At 42.8% G+C, this 22,184-nt stretch overlaps 1 protein-coding gene across 1 annotated transcript in view; it reads left to right on the top strand.

The window, feature by feature from the left end:
* The window catches only part of DOCK5 (dedicator of cytokinesis 5), a 126,433-nt gene that overhangs the window by 39,600 nt on the left and 64,649 nt on the right, over positions 1 to 22,184 (top strand). The window contains exons 3-10 of the mRNA XM_026657397.2: positions 3,647 to 3,702; positions 6,019 to 6,115; positions 15,723 to 15,871; positions 16,808 to 16,943; positions 17,914 to 18,071; positions 18,605 to 18,686; positions 20,356 to 20,485; positions 21,638 to 21,710. Coding sequence (XP_026513182.1) covers positions 3,647 to 3,702; positions 6,019 to 6,115; positions 15,723 to 15,871; positions 16,808 to 16,943; positions 17,914 to 18,071; positions 18,605 to 18,686; positions 20,356 to 20,485; positions 21,638 to 21,710 — 881 coding nt within the window. The remainder of the gene's footprint in view (positions 1 to 3,646; positions 3,703 to 6,018; positions 6,116 to 15,722; positions 15,872 to 16,807; positions 16,944 to 17,913; positions 18,072 to 18,604; positions 18,687 to 20,355; positions 20,486 to 21,637; positions 21,711 to 22,184) is intronic.

Genomic DNA, 22,184 nt, shown 5'->3' with positions numbered 1-22,184 from the left:
TCTAGCAATAAAAGCGAATAGCTGTGAGCCAAATGTTTGAGAATCATTAACTTGGCAGAATATACTGTGGATGCATTTGAAAAGTTCATTGCAGCTCTATAGGTATCACTGGTCCTACCGGTACTTCCCATTTTAAGCATAGGGAATACTGCTTGAAATGGGAGAATCAACCTTTAAGTATGCCCACTATATAGCAAGCCCACTGTTTAGTCATTGAGTCCTGTACCTGCCTTCTAACAGTGACTGTCTATGATAATGGGTGACCCTCAAAAGGTTCAGGGTTCAGAGTTCAAATAAGCCTCCGTGTATCTCTGGACATTATCCAAACACCTTGACCTTGCAAAACTAGTGTTGGAAATCTCACTAGAACACGGTTTCCTATGAGAATCCCAGCACCGTGACCTTTGCATTTGGTTACCGTGGTGGGAGAGGGCCTTTGATGCTGACAGCCCATCCTGGGCTTCATTCTGCAAAGTGGTGAGCAGCCCCCCCACTCCCACTGACTTCAGCCAGTGTTGCAAATCCTCACACCTTTCAGGAACAAACTCCCCCTGCAGTAGGAAGGGGGAAAAAGACTGGAGCCAAAGCAAATTGCTCTGGATTCTATTTATCTTTGGACAGCCATTCATCAGCATATCTGAAACCCTTTTAAACTGCTCTGCTTTTCCTTTTGACTCGAGCTTTCTGGAGAAGACCATGTGAAAGCACTATTTTAATGGAAATTTAGATGTCATTTATTACCAGGCCTTGTTATTTGGCATGAGGATAAAATTTGGTTGGGCTGCAAATTGAAGAAGCAAAGAGCAACTCTGCAGCCGATTATTGATCTGAGAGGGATATATAGGGGGCGGGCGAATCCTGACATTTTTATGAAACCAGCCGGGCTGCTGTTGAGAAAACAGAAGCTGAGCTAAGTGGAAATGGGAGGTAAATCAAAAATTCAGCTGCAGTTTTCATTTTATGTGCTTCATGAAAGATTGTTTAAAAATATCCAGTTCCCGTGGAACATTTGGTATTTATTGTCCAGAGAGCTAGGCCTGTGGAGGTGGGAATGGTCAGCAGCTAGCAGGATGAAGCCTATGCCGAATATATGTTATATAGAATCATAGCGTTTAAGGCCAGAAGGGACCACCAGGTCTATCAGAGGTCAGCCACACCACCTGGCACCTGCATGCTAAACCCAGCAAAACTGAAATGAGACCAAAGGATGACAACCCACAGGAGACAAGGCTGTTATGTGCCACAGGCAGAGAATAGGAGGACCAAGGTGCATCAGTGCCGGAGGCCCATGCAATGGCAGGGGAATAATTAAGTTAGATAGACCCAGCTATCCTGGCAAGTGACCTGCATTCACAGGCTGCAGAGGAACGTTAACTCCTCCCCCCCACCCCTGGTCACTGCCTATCTGGGGGAAAATTCCTTCTGGACCCCACATCTGGTGATCAGTTAGACTGATTATGGAGGAAAAGGCAGCCAGCTAAGTATCGCAGAGAGAAAAAGCTCAGTGCCACCTCAGAGCTCAGGCCCCATTTGCATTATGATGAAATTAGCTGTATTGCCAGCATCAAGCATACAAAAAAACGTGGGATCGGCTTAAAAATCATGAATTTAAAAAAAAAAAAGTGGTTCTTTTTCTTTGTCTTCTGGTTTGTGAGTCTTTAGGGTGACTTGCTTCACATTTTCACGCTTTTCTTCACAACCACAAGGGCTAGAAACTTTTTTTTTTTTTTTTAATGAAAGTTAGGATTCTCATGCAATCTCTTCCTGCAGCTGGGGCTTTAAGGAAATCATCAAATGTCGTGAGACTCATGATGAAAACCCAATGCTCTGCAACATGGAGTTAACTTTCTCTCACTGAAACATCCATGTGTAAGAAAAGGCGTGTGTAATTGACTCTTGCAGTTGGCTTTATTGTCTTTAAATGGGCTTTGTTAGCGAAGTCCCATCATGTCAACAGTGGGGTTTTTATATGTTGATTCTGTAACCAGATGCCACATTTAGGGTGGTGCTTAACTGGACTCTCATTTCCTTGGTGTTGAATTAGGGCTAGTCTACACTGGCAACATTAAAGCACTTTAACGTGGCTTGTGTGGTTGTGGTGCAGTGCTCTAAAAAACCCATCTCCACGAGGGGCGTAGCTACTAGCGCTGGTGCACTGTCTACACTGGCGCTTTACAGCGCTGAAACTTGCTGCGCTCGGGAGTGCGGGTGTATGTTTTTTCACACCCCTGAGCGAGAAAGTTGCAGCGCTGTAAAGTGCCAGTGTAGACAAACCCTTAATCACACAGTGAAACATCACTGGAATGTAGATTCATTTATTATGTTTTTAGTGGAATTTAGTGGAGCCTCTGGCTATGGAATCCTGTTCTTTTCCATATGATCCTCTTCTGATTTCTCTTGGCTTATGAGAACAGTGGTAACTTTAGGCACTGTTTATCAATGCCTCCAGGTCTACCCTACTCTGTGTTTGTAATCCGTGCTATCTAGATTAAAGCTAACACAGATATGCCTACTCAGGCTACAATCACACATTTGCTTGCAGTTTAGACGTACACAATTTAGCTTAGCATACAGTTAGTATCTCATAAATGGGAAACGTCTTTCAGTCATCATTTAGCCCTCTAGGTTCTATATTTTCTTTATTTAGGGCCTGCAAAGGCAGGCTAGAGCACAGAAAAGGAAGGCAGGATTCCTAGGTTCTGTTCCCAGCTTGGCTGCAGACTCACTGCATGACCATGAGCAGCCCACCTAGGCAGAGTTTTTAAAAGTGTCTCCTAATTTTGGGAGCTTCTGCTTTTGGGTGCCCAGTTCGAGACTTCTAAGGGGCTTTTCTACAGAAGTACTGAGCACCCTCAGATCTCATGGAAGTCAGCAGGAGCTGTGGGCTTTTGAGTTTGGGCAGCCAAAAACTGAGGGTCGTAAAAATTAGTGGATACTCTTGAACTTTTTGGTCTTAGCCTCTTGGTGTGTCAGTTTTTCCAATCTGTAAAATGGGGATAATGCCTGCCTGGCCAGAGTGTCCTGAGGCTTAATTAATGCTTGTAAAGCACTTTGAGATCCTGGAATGAAAGGTGCTATAGAAGTGCAAAGTGTATATTATTATTAATCTGTTTTACTATACCAGGGAAAACACTCCGTTATTATTAATCTATATATAAAACTGTCACGGGAGCGGATTCTAAGGGGTTCTTCCTTCTGTATATAGCACCAAAAAGGATTTACCTTAAGGGAGACAGCACCAGAATCCAGAATTCTGTTGCAGCCTCTGCCACTGAGTTGCTATATGACCTTGAACAAGTGACTTAACCCCTCCCTCCCTCCATTTACCCATCTCTGTAAAGCCATTTGAAAGCAACAGATAAAATTGTCTATAAGTACACAGTACTGTATTATTATTATTGCCAGTTCGTTTTTCCTGGGATTTATTAAGTTTATATTAGAGCTGACATAATACCAACATAAAAGAAGACGCACTGATCTCAACATATATTGTACTAGAGTTGTTTTTTATTGTATTGAATTTTGGAAAAGTTTATTTGACTTGTGCCCTGGAGCTCAGCTGATCACATTCTTCTATTTTTCCCCTCCTTGTTGCTGAATGATGTATCAAATATTACAACATGATTTCCCTTTCTCTCTCTCTTAGGGCATTTTTCCCAAAACTTACATTCATTTAAAAGAGGCAACTGTGGAAGACCGAGGGTAGGTTGGAGACAATCTTGAGATGTCATGTGGTTGGCAGACGTGATCGGATGCCATTTCATAAAAGAGCTTACATAATGGAGGTGCAGCTCGTCATACGTGCAGTCGATGTTTTTGCATAGCAAGTGCTATAACCCTAGGGTTACCATATTTAAAAAATAAAAAAAGAGGACATTCCACGGGGCCCTGGCCCCGCCCCTTTCCCACCCCCGGCCCCGCCCCAACTCCGCCCCTTCCCTGCCCCAACTCCGCCCATTCCCCGCCCCTTCCCCAAAGTCCCCGCCCTAACTCCCCCTCCTCCCTCCCAGCCACGCGAAAAGGGCTGCCCAAGTGCTACCGGCTTCACGGTTTGCCGGGCAGCCCCCAGACCCTACGCCCCTGGCCGGCGCTTCCCCAGTGCAGCTGGAGCCTGGGAGGGGAAGCGCCCAGCCGGGGGCGCAGGGTCTGGAGGCTGCCCGGCAAACCGTGAAGCTGGTAGCGCTCGGGCTTTGGGCAGCCCCCATGCCTCTGGACCCTGCGCCCCCGGAGCCCGGGAGGGGAAGTGCCCGGCTGGCGGCTCAGGGTCTGGAGGCAAGGGGGCTGCCCGAAGCCGGTAGCGCTCGGGCAGCTCGGCTCTTAAACAGAGCCGAAGAGTCAGGGGAGGAGCAGAGCAGCCGCGGGAGAGGAAGTGCCCGGCCAGTATTTTCCCGGACATGTTCGGCTTTTTGGCAATTCCCCCCGGACGGGGGTTTGATTACCAAAAAGCCGGACATGTCCGGGAAAAACTGGACGTATGGTAACCCTATATAACCCCCATGTAGACTCTTGGATCAGAATAATTTCTATTTTTGCCAAAATGGTGTACATCCCAAATTGGACACGTGCATAGAAGCAAATTATCCCACTTGCAAAGACAAGAGTGAAATCTGCTAGACATGTATATGGCAAAGCAGGTCAGTCAACTTACATTTGGGTCTTCTGGGGACTGCTGTGTTCATAACATACACACAACTCACAGCCAAGTGGCCATCAGAAGAGTGTGAATTCTTTCCTGCCCTGGAAAACATCTTGGGTAATCATTTCCAATCTAATTCTTACAGTTGATTCTCTGATCAGTAAGAATGGGGGGACCCACCAGCAGCAGCACTAGGAAGTGACTTTAGAAGGAATTTTTTAATCCATATAGCCAAGTAATCACTGCAAGCAATGATCCCTCAAACTGGAAAACTGTGAATAGAGCAGACACGTCCATTCAGCATTAAATTTCTGGAGGAGATGCATGGGGAGAAAAAATTAAGACTTAAAAAAACCCTTGAAACATATTTGCATTAAAAATGGGAAAAGAATACTCATAATTGAGAAAACCCCAGAGCCACTTAGAAGCCTTAGATTCTTAGTGTGATCATTTATTAAACGTATCAGTTATCTTTTAAAATGCATCTCTAAGATTTAAATGCCTTGCAAAGCTGCAGTTCTGTGGTGGTTTGACCCCCCCATTCCCCGTGCACTTTTAAAAACTGCTGCAAACTTTCCCCACAGTGTTACTCTTGCACTTTCGGGTGCAATTCTGCTCTGACTTAGCTGTTGTTTAAGTTAGGGGCTCAGGTACGATGGTGATGAGCATGATGTAAGAACCTACATAGAATAGAATCAGTTCATTAAAATTGAATTCTGCCAAGCCGAGAAATAACTACATTGTTTTTAAATCACACCTTTTGTTATTTCTGTGCAAGTCTGGTGTAGATGCTGCTAATAAGAGTGGACACAGAGGTGTGCACTGGTTTAACTAAACTGATTTAAAAACCAGTTAAAGTTGAACAAGAGCAACCTTTCTGTATAGACAAGGCCTCTGTTTTGGGGTATTGGGAGGTATTTGGTATTTTGGTATTTTACACACATTTGCACATCAGTCACCAGACATTCTGGTCTGAGATAGGAACGTTGGGATTACCACACTAGATCAGAGTCAGTGCTCATCTAGTCTCTGACAATGGCCAATACCAATGCCTCAGAGGCAGGTGTAAGAACCTTGTGGGTGTGTTGGCTAATCTGCCCCTTATATGCATCTCTCTCCCGGATCTCTCATATCTAGAGATTGGCTTAAACCCTGAAGCTTCAGGTTTCATATCTCTTCCAAAATTTTTGTCATCATTACCTAAGATGTCTCTGGATATTCGGTTTTGAATCTTAAGTTCTTGGCCTCATTGACTTCCTGTGGCAGTGAGTTCCACAGTCATCTTACATGTTGTATGAAAAAAGAGAGATCCTTTTATCCGTTTTGAATCTGCCACCTTTCAATTTAATTACATGCCCCCTTGTGTTTTTTCCTCTCTCCAGACAACATGAAACAGTGATTCCAAGTGAACTGCCCCTTGTTCAAGAACTCACTTCCACACTGAGGGAGTGGGCAGTTATCTGGCACAAGCTGTATGTGGTGAGTATTTGTTTCTTCCTTTGTTGGTGTTTGGTCCAGGGAGAGGGGAGAAAAGGGCAGGATCTTTACTCCACCCAAGACAGAGTGTTTAAACAGAAGTATGCAGAAGATTTTGAAAGGACCTCGCATATCCCCATCTTGTGCCCATGCACCCAGCAGCTGATGTTCATTTTTAACACATATGCTTTTTACAAACAGGGCCCCAGAGCTCAGTTCTGCCTGTAGGGTGTTTGCTCTGGGAATCAGCCCCATTTTATTCTAACATGTATTTTCCACTGACTGGTACATCTTCCCATCTGATGTTTGCTAGTGTGATTTCCAGAGCTGCAAACAGTGATGTGATTAGAAGCAAAATGGTATAAGTGCTAGGCCAGACGCAGGGGGCTGTGATTCAGGATTTCTGGGCTCTGTTGTGCTCCTAACTCATTGTGTGATCTTGAGTGGGTCACTGACGCAGCAAAGCACATCAGCATGTGCATAAGCCCCATTGACTTCAGTTAATGAGTGAGTTAAGCACCCTTTGAATCATGGCCTGTAATTTCCCTATGCTTCCATTGCTCAATCTATAAAATGAGCATAATATTGAACTAACTCAAGTATATTGAGACTTGGTATTTGCAAAGCATTTGGAACTTGTACATTGCCTTATACCTAAAAATCTCTCAGTATCATTGTTGTTATAAGGAGCTGAAGAAGGAGTAGTGACTTACTGCTGTTTAAAAGGTGGATGATCAAAGGATAGGTCTTGTAGGACTAAGGTTCTATCTACTCTACAAAACGGTACTACTCTTGAATAATTGAGTTAGAAGACATGACGCGCACCATGGTCAGCATTGACCAGGACAAGCCATAATCAACATCGTGTCAGCTGGTTGGGACTGCTTGTGAGAGTCACTCTTCACAACGTGAATAGGGGTTCCTGTGGTGCCTACAATGTCTGTCTGATTTAGTGACAGAGCACAGGCCTAGGAGTCAAGACCTGAAGCCTAGTACTGACTCTGCCACTGGCTTTCTATGCATGTTTTGGCAAATTGCTTAATCTTGCTTGGCTTCAGAGATGGGGGATAATATTTCTTAGCTACCTTTGCAGAATGCTTTGAGATCTCTGAAAAGCCGGTGAAGTGTTATGTGCATGAGCATGTGTGCTGGTGCTTCGGGTGCGGCAGCGCCCCCTGGCTTGAAGTGGTTTCCATTATATACAGGGTTTACAGTTTGGTTTAATGTCTCTCAGCACCCCCACTATACAAATTGTTCCAGTGCCCCTGTGCATGAGAGGAGTATATGTATGTATTTATATAAAAGCACAAAGTATACATGCCTATAAAATATAAATACTTCTGGTGTTGCCTTTTCCAGAACAGGCACAATCTCTGATCTGATCTTTCTCTCCCTGGGGAAATATGCCATCAAGATTGTTGGTGAAATTAGATTCAGAAACTTCCAGGTGCAGTAGAAGGAAGAGCCGTCTCACTAATAATATTCTATTTCTCAGACAGCTCTGTTTACTTTCCCTAGCCCCCTTGATCTTTCTGTCTTCTGTATCCTGAAGGCAAGATAATAAAATATTTTCACTGAGTCTCAATCCAGTGCTTACTGTGCTCTGCAAACAATCGTTCCAGGCAATGGCCAGTACATATTAATTTGTTCATCGGACTGACTTTTGGTGGTGGTTTATCTTTGGTGGAAGGATTAGCTGCTTTAGAAGCACCCTGTATCTTTGTTTCCTGCCTGACAGGGCCATGCTCAAGGCCAGCCTAACCGTCCCTGACTTTCATGTGAAGCAAGGCACAAGCTTCTCCGCTAGCAGCTAGCATGGGATGTCATTTATTTTCTCCTCATGCTGGGCCAGCCACTATCTCCACTAATGTTAACTCGAGTTAATCCCATCACGTTATCTTGTGCTGATGCATATTAGCTCTGTGTCTGCTGGGGAAGCAGATGAATAGGAGGAAGTGAACTATGTGGGCTCAGTGTTATCCCTGGGGGAATTCCACTGAAATCGATGGTGTTCCCCTAGGGATAAACTTGATCCATTATTTATAATCATATCCTCTTTCATCTTTATCCTCTTCTCTGCAACATCTGAAGCCATTCAAGAAAGGGAATTTTCTCGCTGTTGGGTGGAGAAACTGGAAGCATTATGCCATGACAATACTAAGGGCACGTCTACACTACCCGCGGATCGGCAGGTAGTGATCGATCTATCGGGGATCGATTTATCGTGTCTAGTGTACACACGATAAAATCGATCCCTGATCGCTCTGCCGTCGATTCCGGAACTCCCACCGTGGTGAGAGGTGGAAGCGGAGTCGACGGGGAAATGGCAGTGGTCGACTCACCACTGTCCTCACGGCCAGGTAAATCGACCTAAGATATGCCGACTTCAGCTACGCTATTCGCGTAGCTTAAGTTGTGTATCTTAAGTCGACCCCACCCCCCCGTGTAGACCTAGCCTAAGACTGCTACTTGATCCTCCATGCACACCTTACAAGGTGCAAATGTGGGTTTCAACATGAAGCAGGTGTAAGCTGCTAAAGCATCCTGAACAGTCTTTTTGCAAGAGAAATAACTTCTACAATTCTCCCACAGCATGGTTTCTGGCGTGCTACATGCCTCGGATTGCATGTGACCTTCCTGCATTCTCAGTTCAAATTGCCCCTGTTGCATGGATGCCATTTATTCCTTGTTTTGACTAGCAGATTAAATAACCAGAGCTCCACGAGATTTGTTGAAGTCTAAGCACCATTGACTGGCACTTGCTCTGAGCCACAATACCTTGCCTTAAGCCCAGATAGAACTGGCAGAGTGCACAGACCATTCTGCAAAAAGATCCCAACTCCAAACTGTCTCCTTCCTCTTACCGTAGACGAAATGAGGGAGAGGGAAAGGTCAGCCAAAGACAGCGCTCCCAAGCAATGCAGGGTGACAGCTACAGTGTTCCAGTGGCTAAGACAAGAGGCTCAGGTCCAAAGACCTGCACTTTCTTCCTGGCTCCACTGCTGACTTATTATGTGGATAAGTCTTCCTGCCTCAGTTTCCCCACCTAAGAAATGGGATGATGATGCTTGCACCTCCTCCTTAAAGCACTTGGAGATCTCCAGATGAAAAATGTTATATAAAGGCTACATGTTAAGTATTTTTATAGATCCATTGGGTGCCACATAATGACATCTCTAATTTTCGCCATAGATAAATCTGGGTTGTTTTACAGTAGATTTAGCAGTTCCAGCTGAGATTGGGGCCCCTTTGGGCTCTGAGCTGTACACACAGAGAGTAAGAGAGAGCTCCTGCCCTAAAGAGCTTCTACCCAGACAAGTCAGGCAAAGGATGGGAGGGGAACCAGAGGTACCAGAGTGGGGAAGTGACTTATCCAAGATCATGCAGTAAATAGGTCATTGTCAGAGCTGGGATTGGATTCTTTGTCTCTCAAGTCTCTGTCCAGTGCCTTAGCCTTTGCACAAAGCTGCCTCTGAAAAGTTGGTAAATCTGGGCTACTTGTGAAGTTGGTCGTTTTGCTGAGTTAGGCTGAAATGCTGACTCGAAGAAAAACAATTCAGAGTTCAGAATGAATTACCCTTTCTTCCAAAGTGGAGTCTTAAAGCAGATTATAAATTCTGGAGCTTAATTTTTCTTCAGTCAATGGTTACTTCAGGCTGCACAGTATGTGCTCTGAGACTGTAATTAAGATGAGAGAATAGTTTTAAATTAGCTCCAAACATTTTTCTTAGCCAGAGTAAGTTTGTCCTATTGAAAAATTTCACCCAGCCATAAGTGCATTTTGTTTGTGGTCCACAGAACCACAAGAATTTTTTCCACCCTCTTAGTTTAATGAGAGGCGAGATGTGATGCAATTGCTGTGTAAAGCGAGCGTTTTGTTCCTGGCTTGTTCCCTTAAAACCTTTCAGGTTCTAGCCTCAGAATCTGTTTTTCCTAAGAGCAGAAATACTTCCTCTTCTATGTGACTTTACTATGTCAGCGTTGTTCTTAAAATAGACTTGGAAAACATCGTGGTTTGTAATGGATGCAAATTTATTTCCCCCCTGCAGTATAAAAAAACTCAAAGGGAGGAAGGAGGAAGATGGGGAGAGAAGGGAAATGGAGAAGAAAGAGGGGGGATTTTTCTCTTTGGCAGCATTTCATTTCACTGCTGTAATTTCTGTAAATTACAGCACGAATTGCACCATAGTCTCCATTGCAGAGCATCTACCAAGACTGAAAATGAATCCAGCCTGTGAATGGCGCATGGGAATCTAGCAAGCATTGGTTGTCAGTGTTGCAAATCTAGTTTCTTTTAGGGTTGTGGAACAGAGTAACAGGGTGAGTGAAACACTGGGTAAGGTTTAGCACAGCAAAGCTCTGCTTGGTTATATCGTTGTAGATCCCTGCCTCAGTCAAGGGCACAGTTTGTAAATGGCAAGTGTGATTCTGGGGCACACACAGAACTAATAAATCTCCTGAAAAGTACAGAGGATCCTCACCTTCGGTTGAATTCAGTGGCAACTGAGGGTGCACAGAACAGGGCAAATCTAGGACTCTCCTAGTGCTAGCGGGGAATTTTTTTTTTTTCTGTGCAAAAAATGGGTTTCATGGAAAATATTTTTTTAAAAATATTTTGGGTAAAAACAAAGTTGTTTTCAGTTTCTGATTGTCAGAAATTGTCTGATTTTGCAGATAGGGGGTTGTTTTTTCTGTGAAAACCTGAAATGTTATCAAAAACAGACATTTCCCGTGGAGTTTTTTTCAACAACCACCACCACCACCACCCTTTTCCATGTGGAAAAACAAGTGTAACAGAAAATGTTTGACTGGCTCTAGCCCAGCTCGTAATTAAAACAGGACCACAATCATTCCAGAAGCTGTGGAAAGGAGACACATGAAGAGAATTCAAGCTCTGGTTTAAAAATAGTTTGTACAGGTAGTTCTCGACTTTATGACATTCGAGTTACGATGAACGGCACTTACGACATTTATAAATCGTCATGTTTCGACTTTACAATGCTCGATCCGACATTGGTTCCTATGGGAAATTCGAGTTACGACGTTTTCGTCTTAAGACACGATTTTCAGGAACCAATTGTGTCGTAAGTCTGAGGACTGCCTGTATTGCATTTAGCGCGGGAAGCTCCTGCATCCCAAGCTTTTAGCATTCTTTGATCATTAGTAGGTGTACATACATTGTATCGCTTCCTGTTTGTCCACCATTGAAATTGAAACGTTTGCCATTGACTTAAATGGGAGCCAGATCAGGCTCTTTTTATTCCTTTTGTGAGAGGCATATGTTTCCATTGCTTCTAGGTGGGTTAGGTTTTTTTAAGCTGTTGCCTTTGTACATGATCTATTTCATGCCAACCGCCCATAGAGCGTCTCATCAATCACGTCAACTGGGCTAAGATCAGTGCAAGATCTTGCTTTACTTCAACCTGTTTACTCAAAGTATATCAAAGTACTGATATATTGGAGCACATATCAATATAGAAATGGCTCTTTTTGGCACTGGAGTGCGAATAGACATACTCTCTGCATGGGCATTGGGAAATGGTACTCAGGATTTTCTCTAGAAGAAGTGTTTTTATGTGTACCTTTTGAGTTCATCCAGATTAGTTTCCGGAGGGTCTTCCACATAGAGAAATCCTATATTATCCACCCTGTTTTTGATATTTGTTGAAAACACACATTGGAAAAATGCAAGGTGAATATAGCTGTCCAGATAAGGAACTGGAATGAGTTTCGTTTTTGGCTTTGACGCAGACTTCCTGTGTGACCTTGGGCAAATTGCTTAATCTCTCCTTGCCTCGGGCCCCAATCTGTGTAACAGAATTAATAATGCTTCCTGACATCATGGGGGTTTTGTGAACCCCTCCCCTTCACCCCCAGTAGCCCTGAACTGGAGCATGTGCAGGTTGCTCTGAGGAGATGATTTATGTGCAGTGTGGTCAGGGCTAAGAGCTGTGAGAGTCTGACACTTGGTCGACAGAGTCTTCAGAGATGTTTGTGAGACACTAATCAGCTCCATAGTAAATCCTGTAAATAAATAAAATGCAACATCTTGCTGTATTCACATGTGGTCTCCGGTCACCAACAGCAACCTTTGTCTTGTAGTTGGGGTTTAATATTTGTGTGTATCAATGCTGCTGACTGTAGTAATACAGAAAACAGTTTTAGACAAAGCAAATGCAGTAGTTTATATCCTCCCTCTTCTTTCAGAGAGGGACAGAGTAGAGAAATTATTTTAAAAAAAGGGGATGCGGGGGCGGGGGGGTTCCTGCTATATAGGGACAGTTGTGCATAGCTAAGTACTAATGGTATTAATTACAAGAATGTGTCTCTCTTTGAAACTGTTTTCATTTGGACCTTTTTGCCCATACTAAGACCAGATTTCAGACATTGATACCTAAATAGTATGCTCTAATTATACATTCATAATCAGGTTGGCAATCAGGGATATAGCTGCCCATTTTATGTCCCTGGTTGGTGATAGGGACACAATTTTAAACTGTCCATATTTGGAAATTGTGCCCACAGTACATATAGATAGAGATGGATTTAAGCCACATGTTTTGGATCTAGTTAGCAAAGACCCCAAAGTTTGTAGTGTTTGGATCTGGAGTATTGGTTTAGCTCTTTATAAAAGGTAGGACCACATGCAAAATTCCAACCCAGGTTTAAATTTCAAACAACCTGAATTTCAGAAGTGTCGGGATCTGGGGCTTTAATTGTCTATTAACGAGTGGCTTGATCTTGGCAGTGGCTCAGCAAAGAGGCATCAGACGAGAACTCTTTGCGCATGTTTTAGTGCATGTCCTAGGGGAGTCATTGACTGTGTTAGACTTGAGAGCAGTCCGTCTAGAATAATTTAAGGAATGTAAAGTTGAAAAGTGTTCTCCAAAATCACATGGTGCAGTTGCTTTCCCTATCATGGGGGAGTTAATGTTTATATGAATTAATTGCACAGGAGGTTAGAAATGACTATCTGCCACCATAATGCTTGTTATCCAGAGCTCTGCAGTCTTGCTTCATGTGGCTAGGCATGGAATAATTAAAAGTGCTAAGGTACATTGTAACATCATTGAAACCAAAGAGTATGTATTTAGAAAGTACTTGCTCATTTGATGGGTTGTAGGCCTTGTTTAGGGTTTATTAAACTCTGGCAACAGGTATTTTAAAGAAATCATTGGCGACTGAAGAAATCAAACAATACAGACTTGATGTAAGCAGTCTTTAGATTAGCTGGTATTGACATCCGCTCTGAATTTGGCTTGATACCTTTATGTTCAGTGTTTAATATTAACCATTAAAGTTTGCGCTCCTATACCCTTTTGTATGGCACCAATCTTAAATCTTATGGGTACAGAGAACCTGGGAGCAGATTCCTTTTCCAAGCTGCTCTAAAACAAAGTCCCTACACCCCTTTCCAGGGGTTCATTAACAATAGCATAACAAAGTTCATCTCAAGCCTTTTCCCAGGTATGACTGCACTTGGAGTTCCTCCCTCAGGACTGCTCAGCTCACACTCTAGATCCCCTCTTTCTAGAGAGCCACTCCTATCGCTCATATATCAATGTGTGTAATGAACCACCTGATTCAGTGAACCAGAAGAACCCACTTAACCCTTTCTCAGCAGGATCAGCCCCTGGTAACAGGGTGGTGTGTAGCGGACTAACACTGTAAGCCTGTTAAAGAGACATTTCAGATTTTGTCTTGGTAAATTAGATCTAGTGTCTAGATATTTCTGATATGTTGCCTTGGACAGCAGGCTGTGCCTGATGCTTAGTATAAATCAGGAACTTGCCATAATGCATCTGGCTGATTGTGCAATATTGGGGATGGGGGGGGGGGGAGGAGAATTCCTTCCTGAGCCCTGTGAGCGATCAGTTTGAGAAGCATGAGACTTAATTATTCATCCTAGTCAGCACTGCTACAAATGTTGTAACGGGTTATAAAATTCTCCACCCCTTTTTAAGTACACCTGTGGCTCTGGCTCCCTTGTAGGAGCAAAGTGTCATGTATATCATGAGGCACAAGTGCCTGCCCAATTTACTCTGGGGTGGAACCAGAAAAGGGGCATGCGAAATATTCTCATTAATTAATTTGGGTTGGGGAGAGCTTCACAGAGTCATTTGTTTTAATAACATGCTGAGTCAGTATTTTAGAATTTTACATGTTGTTTTGTAATGAAAAATTAAAATGTATCTACTGTAGGAAACTCAAGAGAACAAATTGCCGCTTTTGGGAAGCTCTTGGGGGAAACTTACATAGATTGTAAGGTCTTTTTGCTCTGTTTGTACGAGCGCCTAGCATGATATTTGTCCTGGTCCATGACCGGGACTCCTAGTTGCTACCACAATACAAATAATAGAAAATAACAAAGTTATTAATATTTATTTGCATTGTGGAGGCACTAGAGGAATAGATGAAGTCAAAACCCCATTGTGCTAAGCACTGTACATACCTACGTAAATGACAATTGGTGTCCCAAAGTGCTTGCAATTGTGGCCCCGATCTTTAGGTAGACTGCTGCACCCACACACTGATATTTTCACTTCGGCAAGTCTCTCCATGGGGCAAAAAGTCTGTTTGTGGGCTATCAAATCCGAGTCTCCAAATGCAATGCCATGAGTGCCATGCTAACACAATCTCCCAGAAATTGGTGTGGGTTTTTTGTCGTTGCGTTTTGGATGGATTTTGAGAGTAGAAGTGGAGTGGGGTTATGGACAGGACCAAAAGAGCAGACTGCCATGGAAATGAAGCGCAGGGACTCAATTCAGTTAGTGTTCTGACTTTAAAATGTAGTTGCCGATGTTGTGTAAACAGAGATGGAGGCTGGGGTTCTAATTAATCACATAGTGTTTCACTCAGGCAATAAGATAAAAGGAACCTTTTTGTTTATAATACCAACGAGATGGAAGAGTTGTTGAGGCCGGTGCAAGGAGGGTAGTAAGTAAGAATTAATATGATTAAATTCAGGACAAGACACATTCAGCCTAAATGTTATCTATGTTGTAATAGAATAATTCCTAATAGCATCAGAGCTGAGATTTTAGTAATGTGCAGAGACGCTGAACAAGGTCCAATATACTGAGTGCTGTACAAACACGTAATGAGAGACAGTCCCCATTGCAAAGAGCTTGCAGTCTAAATAGACCAGACAGACAGAGTGGCACTGGAAAGAGATCGGGAAGTGGCTTACCCAGAGTCACACAGCAGGTCAGTGGCAGCAGCAAAGATAGAACCCAGGTCTTGTGAATCCTCATCCAGTGCTTTGTCCGCTAGACCATACTGCCTGTCTAGGCTAATCTAATCAAATTCTGTCCATTCCGTATTTAAAAAGCACCCATCACATAACAATTTGAGGGCTGGAATGTATTTCCTAAGGAAGTGGTGGAAGCCTCATTGCTTGTAGCATTTAAATGTAGACAGGAGAAAAAAAAAACCTGGAGAGTAGAAGATGTAAGAAACAATCGTGCAGTGACACTGGTGGGTATAATAATCTATGGTTAGATGTGGATTTGATGATGGTTTCTATTGAGTCACCTTTTGGAAGACTTCTTGAGCTCGTGGTTTTCAGCACACAACCAGCCTGAAATTATGATCCCTTTTTCCCCTTTAGGACAACAGGATGACACAATTTCGGCATTTACAGCAAATGACCTATTGCCTGATAGAATGGAGATCACAGATACTCTCTGGGACCCTTCCCAAAGATGAGTTGGCAGAACTCAAGAAGAAAGTCACTGCTAAAATTGACTACGGCAACAGGTAAACCCCACTCAGTGTTCCACATAGAACCAAGCTCCCAGCCGATGGTCTGAAACTAGGATTCCTGGACAGGCAGTTGGCTTGTGTAATCAGTATTAACCTGGTAGCAACAGCAGCTATCAATGGAGGCAGCATCTCTAAAAATAAAGTCATGGTTTCTTACCTGAGATGATAATTGCATTGCAAAGACTTACTGGCACTTCATTAACTCCTCGGAGTTTCAGTCTAAGTATTAAAAGAAAATCCTCTTATCTGCTGAATTTAGCAGATAGCTCACAGATTTTGCACCCAACCAAGCAACTCTTATTTGTACTAATTGTTCTGTTAACCTCATTATTAATGACTTGTGTAAGTAAAGGCTGAAGGATTGGGCCCTTCACTGGTTCTGTTACTTTAGTGCTGCCTGAATTTGGTTAGGATAAGAGGCAGTGGATAGGATCCTGGGAATTGGGAAGCCTGAATTCCATTCCTGGCTCTGCCACTGACCTCTTGTGTGTGACTTTGGAAAGTTTGTTTCCACTTTTATCTGTCATGTCTATTGAGTTTGCAAGCTTTTCCGGGCAGGGGCTGTCTTTGTGTGTGTGTGTGTGTGTGTGTGTGTGTGTGTATACAATGCCTAGCATAATGAGGTGGTGATCTTGATTAGGGTCTGAAGGTACTATCATACCACAAAGAATAAAATGGAGTCTGGATCCTCTGTTTTGGGGTTAGTGAAGCCAGATGACACTTGTCGTCTGTTCATCTTCCCAGCTGTCACAGAGATGGACTCTCCATTGGTTCTTTAAACAAATCCCTCCAGTTTTTTTTAAAAAGTTGCATCAACATTTTCTGTTCCATTTCCATGCCAACATTAAAAAGACTCTCTTGAAATCGCATTTGCTTCCAACTTATTGCCAATTATTCTCCCTTTTCACCTGTAACACGGATGCTGCCCAGGATCTTAGGGCTGGATCTGGTGGTGCGAGATGACAATGGAAACATCCTGGACCCAGATGAAACCAGCACGATTGCTCTCTTTAAGTCCCATGAGATGGCATCCAAAAGGATCGATGAAAGGATCCAAGAGGAGAAGGTATGTCCCTGCTTGTTTGTGGCCTTACCCTCATGAAGTCACCTGTACTCTCTGTCTGTGTGTATGTCAGCTGATTTTTTGGTTAAGGGAGGTTATGCTGTCATAGTGGTGTTCTATTTGGCATCAAAGCTAAACTGAATTCCACTGTGCTTCCATTAAAAACAAAAAAGGGGGAAATCCATTTAATGAGGACTGGGCATCCGGCGCTCCTTGGCAGCTTTGAAATTCTCAGATATAACGTAGCTTGCTCCTACCTTCCAAGTTTTGGCATCAGGTGCACGTTCAATAGTAACTGTATGGAATCATCTTTTCAACAGCATCTTAATGGCTTAGGAGCCTGTGTCATTGACTTCCAGTCTATATTCTTTCTAAGATTGCCCTTCCTTGTTCAATGGCTTTCAATGAGACTTAGGCGCCAAAGTGCCACATGAGCACTTTTGGATATTTAATTTAACCAGACGCATTCTTCTTTTTCCTCCTCTAGTTAAAGACATTCAAGTTGTGATGTATTTGTTGTTCTTGTAAACGTATATGTATGTTACATGTATACAATATGAATCACTTTGGTTACCCCACGGTTTCAGGACACAGACACTCCTGTGGTACAACATGGGTTCATAGAATCATAGAATATCAGGGTTGGAAGGGACCTCAGGAGATCATCTAGTCCAACCCCCTGCTTAAAGCAGGACCAATCCCCAATTAAATCATCCAACAGATTTTTGCCCCATATCCCTAAATGGCCCCCTCAAGGATTGAACTCACAACCCTGGGTTTAGCAGGCCAATGCTCAAACCACTGAGCTATCCTTGCCCAGTCAGTCCTCCTATACCACTGAATGAATCAACCATCAGTCCTGTCTAGAAATTAGTTGAATCCTTAAGGAGATCCAGCACTAAGCTTTATCCCACATGAAGCCTCTGTCCTTTCTAAGGAGACCCCTTCATGTTCATTTGATCTTTCTCTGCAGTCTCTGCAACAGAATTTAGACCTCCGAGGACAGCCAGTATTCAACACAACACACACCTACGGCCTGTACATGAACTTCAAGAACTTCGTCTGCAACATTGGTGAAGATGCAGAGTTGTTCATGAGCCTCTATGATCCTGACCAGTCGAAACTGATCAGGTAGGTTGCTGCTGAATCGGAAAGTTCCCTCTTGTTCTGTGGTGATTGTGGTGCCCCATCCGATGGCGCTGCGAAGAGGGCCGTAAGGGAGGAGTTGTTTAGGGTGGTTTTCTTCTTTAGTCTTTTGTTCTTTCTTTTGGTTACTCCATCAACAGTGATTTGGGTAGGAATTATTTTATCTCAAATGAGGCCTAAAGCCACGGTCTTGAGCCCATGTGATACTTAAAAATCCCACAACACTTGTTAAAGGGGTAAGTATATTCACACCACTACCTTAGTCAAATTCCAGCTTGTCCCTTTAAATTCTACTTATCTTATATCCCCCTGCAGTTTCCTTTTGGACTGAATATATTTTCTTCACTACCTCCCTTAAACTGTGTTTATAGGTTTGGTGTGTTCTGTTAAACAGCTGCCTCTCTACACCCCAGAGGTGGCTGCATTTCACCAATGGGCGAAGTGACTTTCATGTTTTTGAAAATTTTACCTAGTATACGTGAATTGCAGAGGTTTATTTTATTTTATTTTATTTATAGTGAAAATTACCTGGTTCGTTGGGGCAGTAATGGGATGCCGAAGGAAATTGAGAAACTTAATAATCTCCAAGCGATCTTTACAGTAAGTCCTGTTGTGTTTGCAGCTTGGAAATTCTCCAATGCTTAGTCATCCACTGTAATATTTATTATTATTATTTACTGCTTCTCTTGGCGAAGCCCCTAGAGTCCCCAATCAAAACCAGTCCTGTATAAATACCAAAACTATTATTCTCCCTTTCCCTTTTTTAATGAGTGCTGTATAAACACGACAATTATCTTGTATTCTATGGGAGGAAGCTTTTGTATCTGGCAAATGCTGATTTACTTGGCAAGATGACCTGGGTCAACCAGTATGTTACCAAACAAACAGGAAAGTTACGTGCAGTGTAAGTGCCACATCAAAGACAAGCCCTTGCTTTATATTCCTCACCACATAAATCTAGTTTGCCAGGATTTTCGAAGTGATTAGTAATTTTGGGTGACTCCGTGTTTGGCTGCCCCACTGAAACATTGTAATTAAAGGGGTCTGATTTTGAAAGAGTGCAGCGTACAGTGCCCTTTGAAAATCAGGACCCTTTCAAGATGTCTTAAGTTGGGCACCTCTTTGCAAATCATGAGGGCCACGGCACGTGTTCTTGGTGTGCAAGAACCATACAGACAAAGGCTTTTGTAATCCTTAGCAGAGTAGCAAAGTGGCGAGCTTGATCAGCAAAGAAGTACAGAAGAGATGACATCTGATATGTTGCTCCTCATTTTAAAACACAAGAGTATTAGTGGCACTAGAGTTAATTTTTAAAATGAGAAGTTGCACCTTCCAAAAATGCATGGATACTGATTATGTTCATTAGACGTTTGCTCAGGGAAATCGTGTATGCATGCAAACAATTGAGCTGCGTCCACAATTAATTTGACAGCAGAAAGTTTTCCATGCTTTTTGCTTGGACAGTTAAGGTTGTACGGACAAGCTGGGGTGTCTGCATTTGAAAATGTGCCCCATCATGTTTTTTTTAATATCTGTAAGGGTATATATTTTTTCCAAAGGCCACATTTTAAAGGTATTTCGGCACCTAAAGATGCAGGTAGGCACTTTCGGAAATCCTACTGAATGTCTAGCTGCATTTTTAGGCACCAAAATAGATTTAAAAATGGGGTCCTAGGTGCCTTGTTTGTTGTTTTCAATTGAATTCTCCTATTTAGGAGGAGTTGAGTTTGAGTGCATTGTTGGTTCTGCCCTTTGGTGGGGTTTCTGTGTCAATATTTTGCTCTTAGTTCTGAGTTTGTACAGGATTAGTGAGCTAGCTGGCTGGATTGTATAAAATCACTTGTAACCAGCTGTTCATGAAAGAATAACACTTCAGTGTAATCATTTGTGGCATGTTCAGACTAGAAACAAGAGTGGCACAAGCTAACTGTCCTGTCATCAGTAGATAGTGCTTTAGTAATAACATTATTTACCATCGTTTCCAGGCCTGGTGCTGGGAAGTCTTATTGAAGGACAGCGTGTTGTTAAGAAGTTGCTATGTGTTAAAATTGTCAGGCGCGTGCCATATATTTGCCTTAAAGGCCCTTTTATAAGTGAGATCGTGTTTTCTTTCTTTCTTAGAAATGTATTTCCTAGCTTAAATGTGTTTGTCCTTGTCAGATGGCCGGGAAGTGATGAACATTGGCAAATGTCTTTTTGTTTTTTCTACGTTCACAAAGCAACTGGGTTTAATTTTCTCTATTTTAAATGGTTTCTGCTGTTTCTCCAGGACCTGAGCAGCTCTGACCTGATCAGGCCCAAAATCAGCTTGGTGTGTCAAATTGTGAGAGTGGGGCACATGGAGCTAAAAGATGGGAAGAAACACACCGGTGGGCTCCGGAGACCGTTTGGGGTGGCAGGTATGAGATGCTGAGCTGCAGAATGCATTAACTGAGAGAGACCATGGTCCAGTGGATAGGACACTGGCTTGGGAATCTATCCCTGGTCCTGTCACTGAACTTGGGAAAATCAATTCACTTCTCTCTGCCTGTTTCCCCATCTGTAAAATGGGTATAATAATACTGACCACCCACCTTCGTAAAACCTTTTGAGATTTACAGAGGAAAAAGTTCTCTCTGATAGCTACATATTACTACTGTTCGCTACTTATTATGCCCTCCATGCTTAAACTGCCCAGTTCTAGTCCCCTGAAGCAATGGTGTCCCAGTCGATTTTCAGATCCTTATCACAGTGTCATTTCAAGGCTTGGATTTTCAAAGGAGCCTTAAAGAGCTAGGTGCCTGGTTCCCATTGAGTTAGGCACCTAACTCCCTTGGCCTGCTTTGAAAATGTCAATCTGAAAACACACAGGGAAAATTAAAATTAAACTTTGAAGTAAACAGAATGTGAAATCTAAAGGTAAATTCTTCGCTTTGATCAGATCTTTGTAAATCCCATCCATTCTTATAGGGAAGAATATTCATGCCTTATGCTATAGGCTGGATCTATGAGAAAAGCTGTGTGAGGAATTTGCTTTACCTGCTAAGAGGATGAGAACACTGAAGGCTGGAACTATGTCAGTCAATCAGATTAACAAGGCAAATAGGACAATTGACTGGCTGAAGAGAGAGTTGAGAAAACTATTATTCATCTTCTAGGAGGGGAATAAGTATTTTCTGCTTCCACTTGGCTTTTGGAAAGTAGATTGTTTATTGATCCCTTCAAGGAAATCAATGTGCAAAGCAAAATTCTACTTAGACCTTGTTTACACTTGGGAAATTTTGGCAAAATTTTCCCATCATTGCAAATGCTGATCTTGCTCCACCAGTGAGAACAACATTGTGGAAAAACTAGTATGGATGGGTTGGTGCTTATGGTTCCAATGCTGTGCCAGCCAGATCTGCTTGGTGCTTAAAAGAACCAGTGGCCCTTTAGGTCTCCCAAATTTGTTACCACTAGTGTAGCTAAACCAGAATTAGCATCTGTTGGGCAAGACTTTTTTTCTTTTTCTTTTCTTAACAGTCACTAAGCAGAGGTATAAAATGGTCTTTGTTAAACTTGTCTCGTTGCAGTAATGGACATTACTGATATCATACATGGGAAGGTGGATGACGAGGAAAAGCAACACTTTATTCCTTTTCAGCAGTAAGTATTGGACATCAGGGTGAGTCACGGAGCTGTATGAATCAGAACAGATAGTCTTTAGAGAATGGCAATGTCTGTATGGGAGCTTTGGGGTGTATCAGAAAGGCCTATACCAGGGGTCGGCAACCTTTCAGAAGTGGTGTGCCAAGTCCTCATTTATTCACTCTAATTTAAGGTTTTGCATGCCAGTAATATATTTTAACGTTTTTAGAAGGTTTCTTTCTATAAGTCTATAATATATAACTAAACTATTGTTGTATGTAAAGTAAATAAGGTTTTTAAAATGTTTAAGAAGCTTCATTTAAAATTAAATTAAAATGCAGATCCCCCCGGACGGGTGGCCAGGAGCCGGGCAGTGTGAGTGCCACTGAAAATCAGCTCGCGTGCCGCCTTCGGCACACGTGCCATAGGTTGCCTACCCCTGGTCTATACAGACACGTTGGTTAATTGTAGAGTCTGACCCTTTTGAAAGAA

This window comes from Terrapene carolina, unplaced genomic scaffold, assembly GCF_002925995.2.
Source record: "Terrapene carolina triunguis isolate 2854851 unplaced genomic scaffold, T_m_triunguis-2.0 Scaffold53, whole genome shotgun sequence".
Lineage (NCBI taxonomy): Eukaryota > Metazoa > Chordata > Testudines > Emydidae > Terrapene > Terrapene triunguis.
Note: the sequence above shows the minus strand (reverse complement) of the source record. Positions and strands in the feature narration are given on the sequence as shown.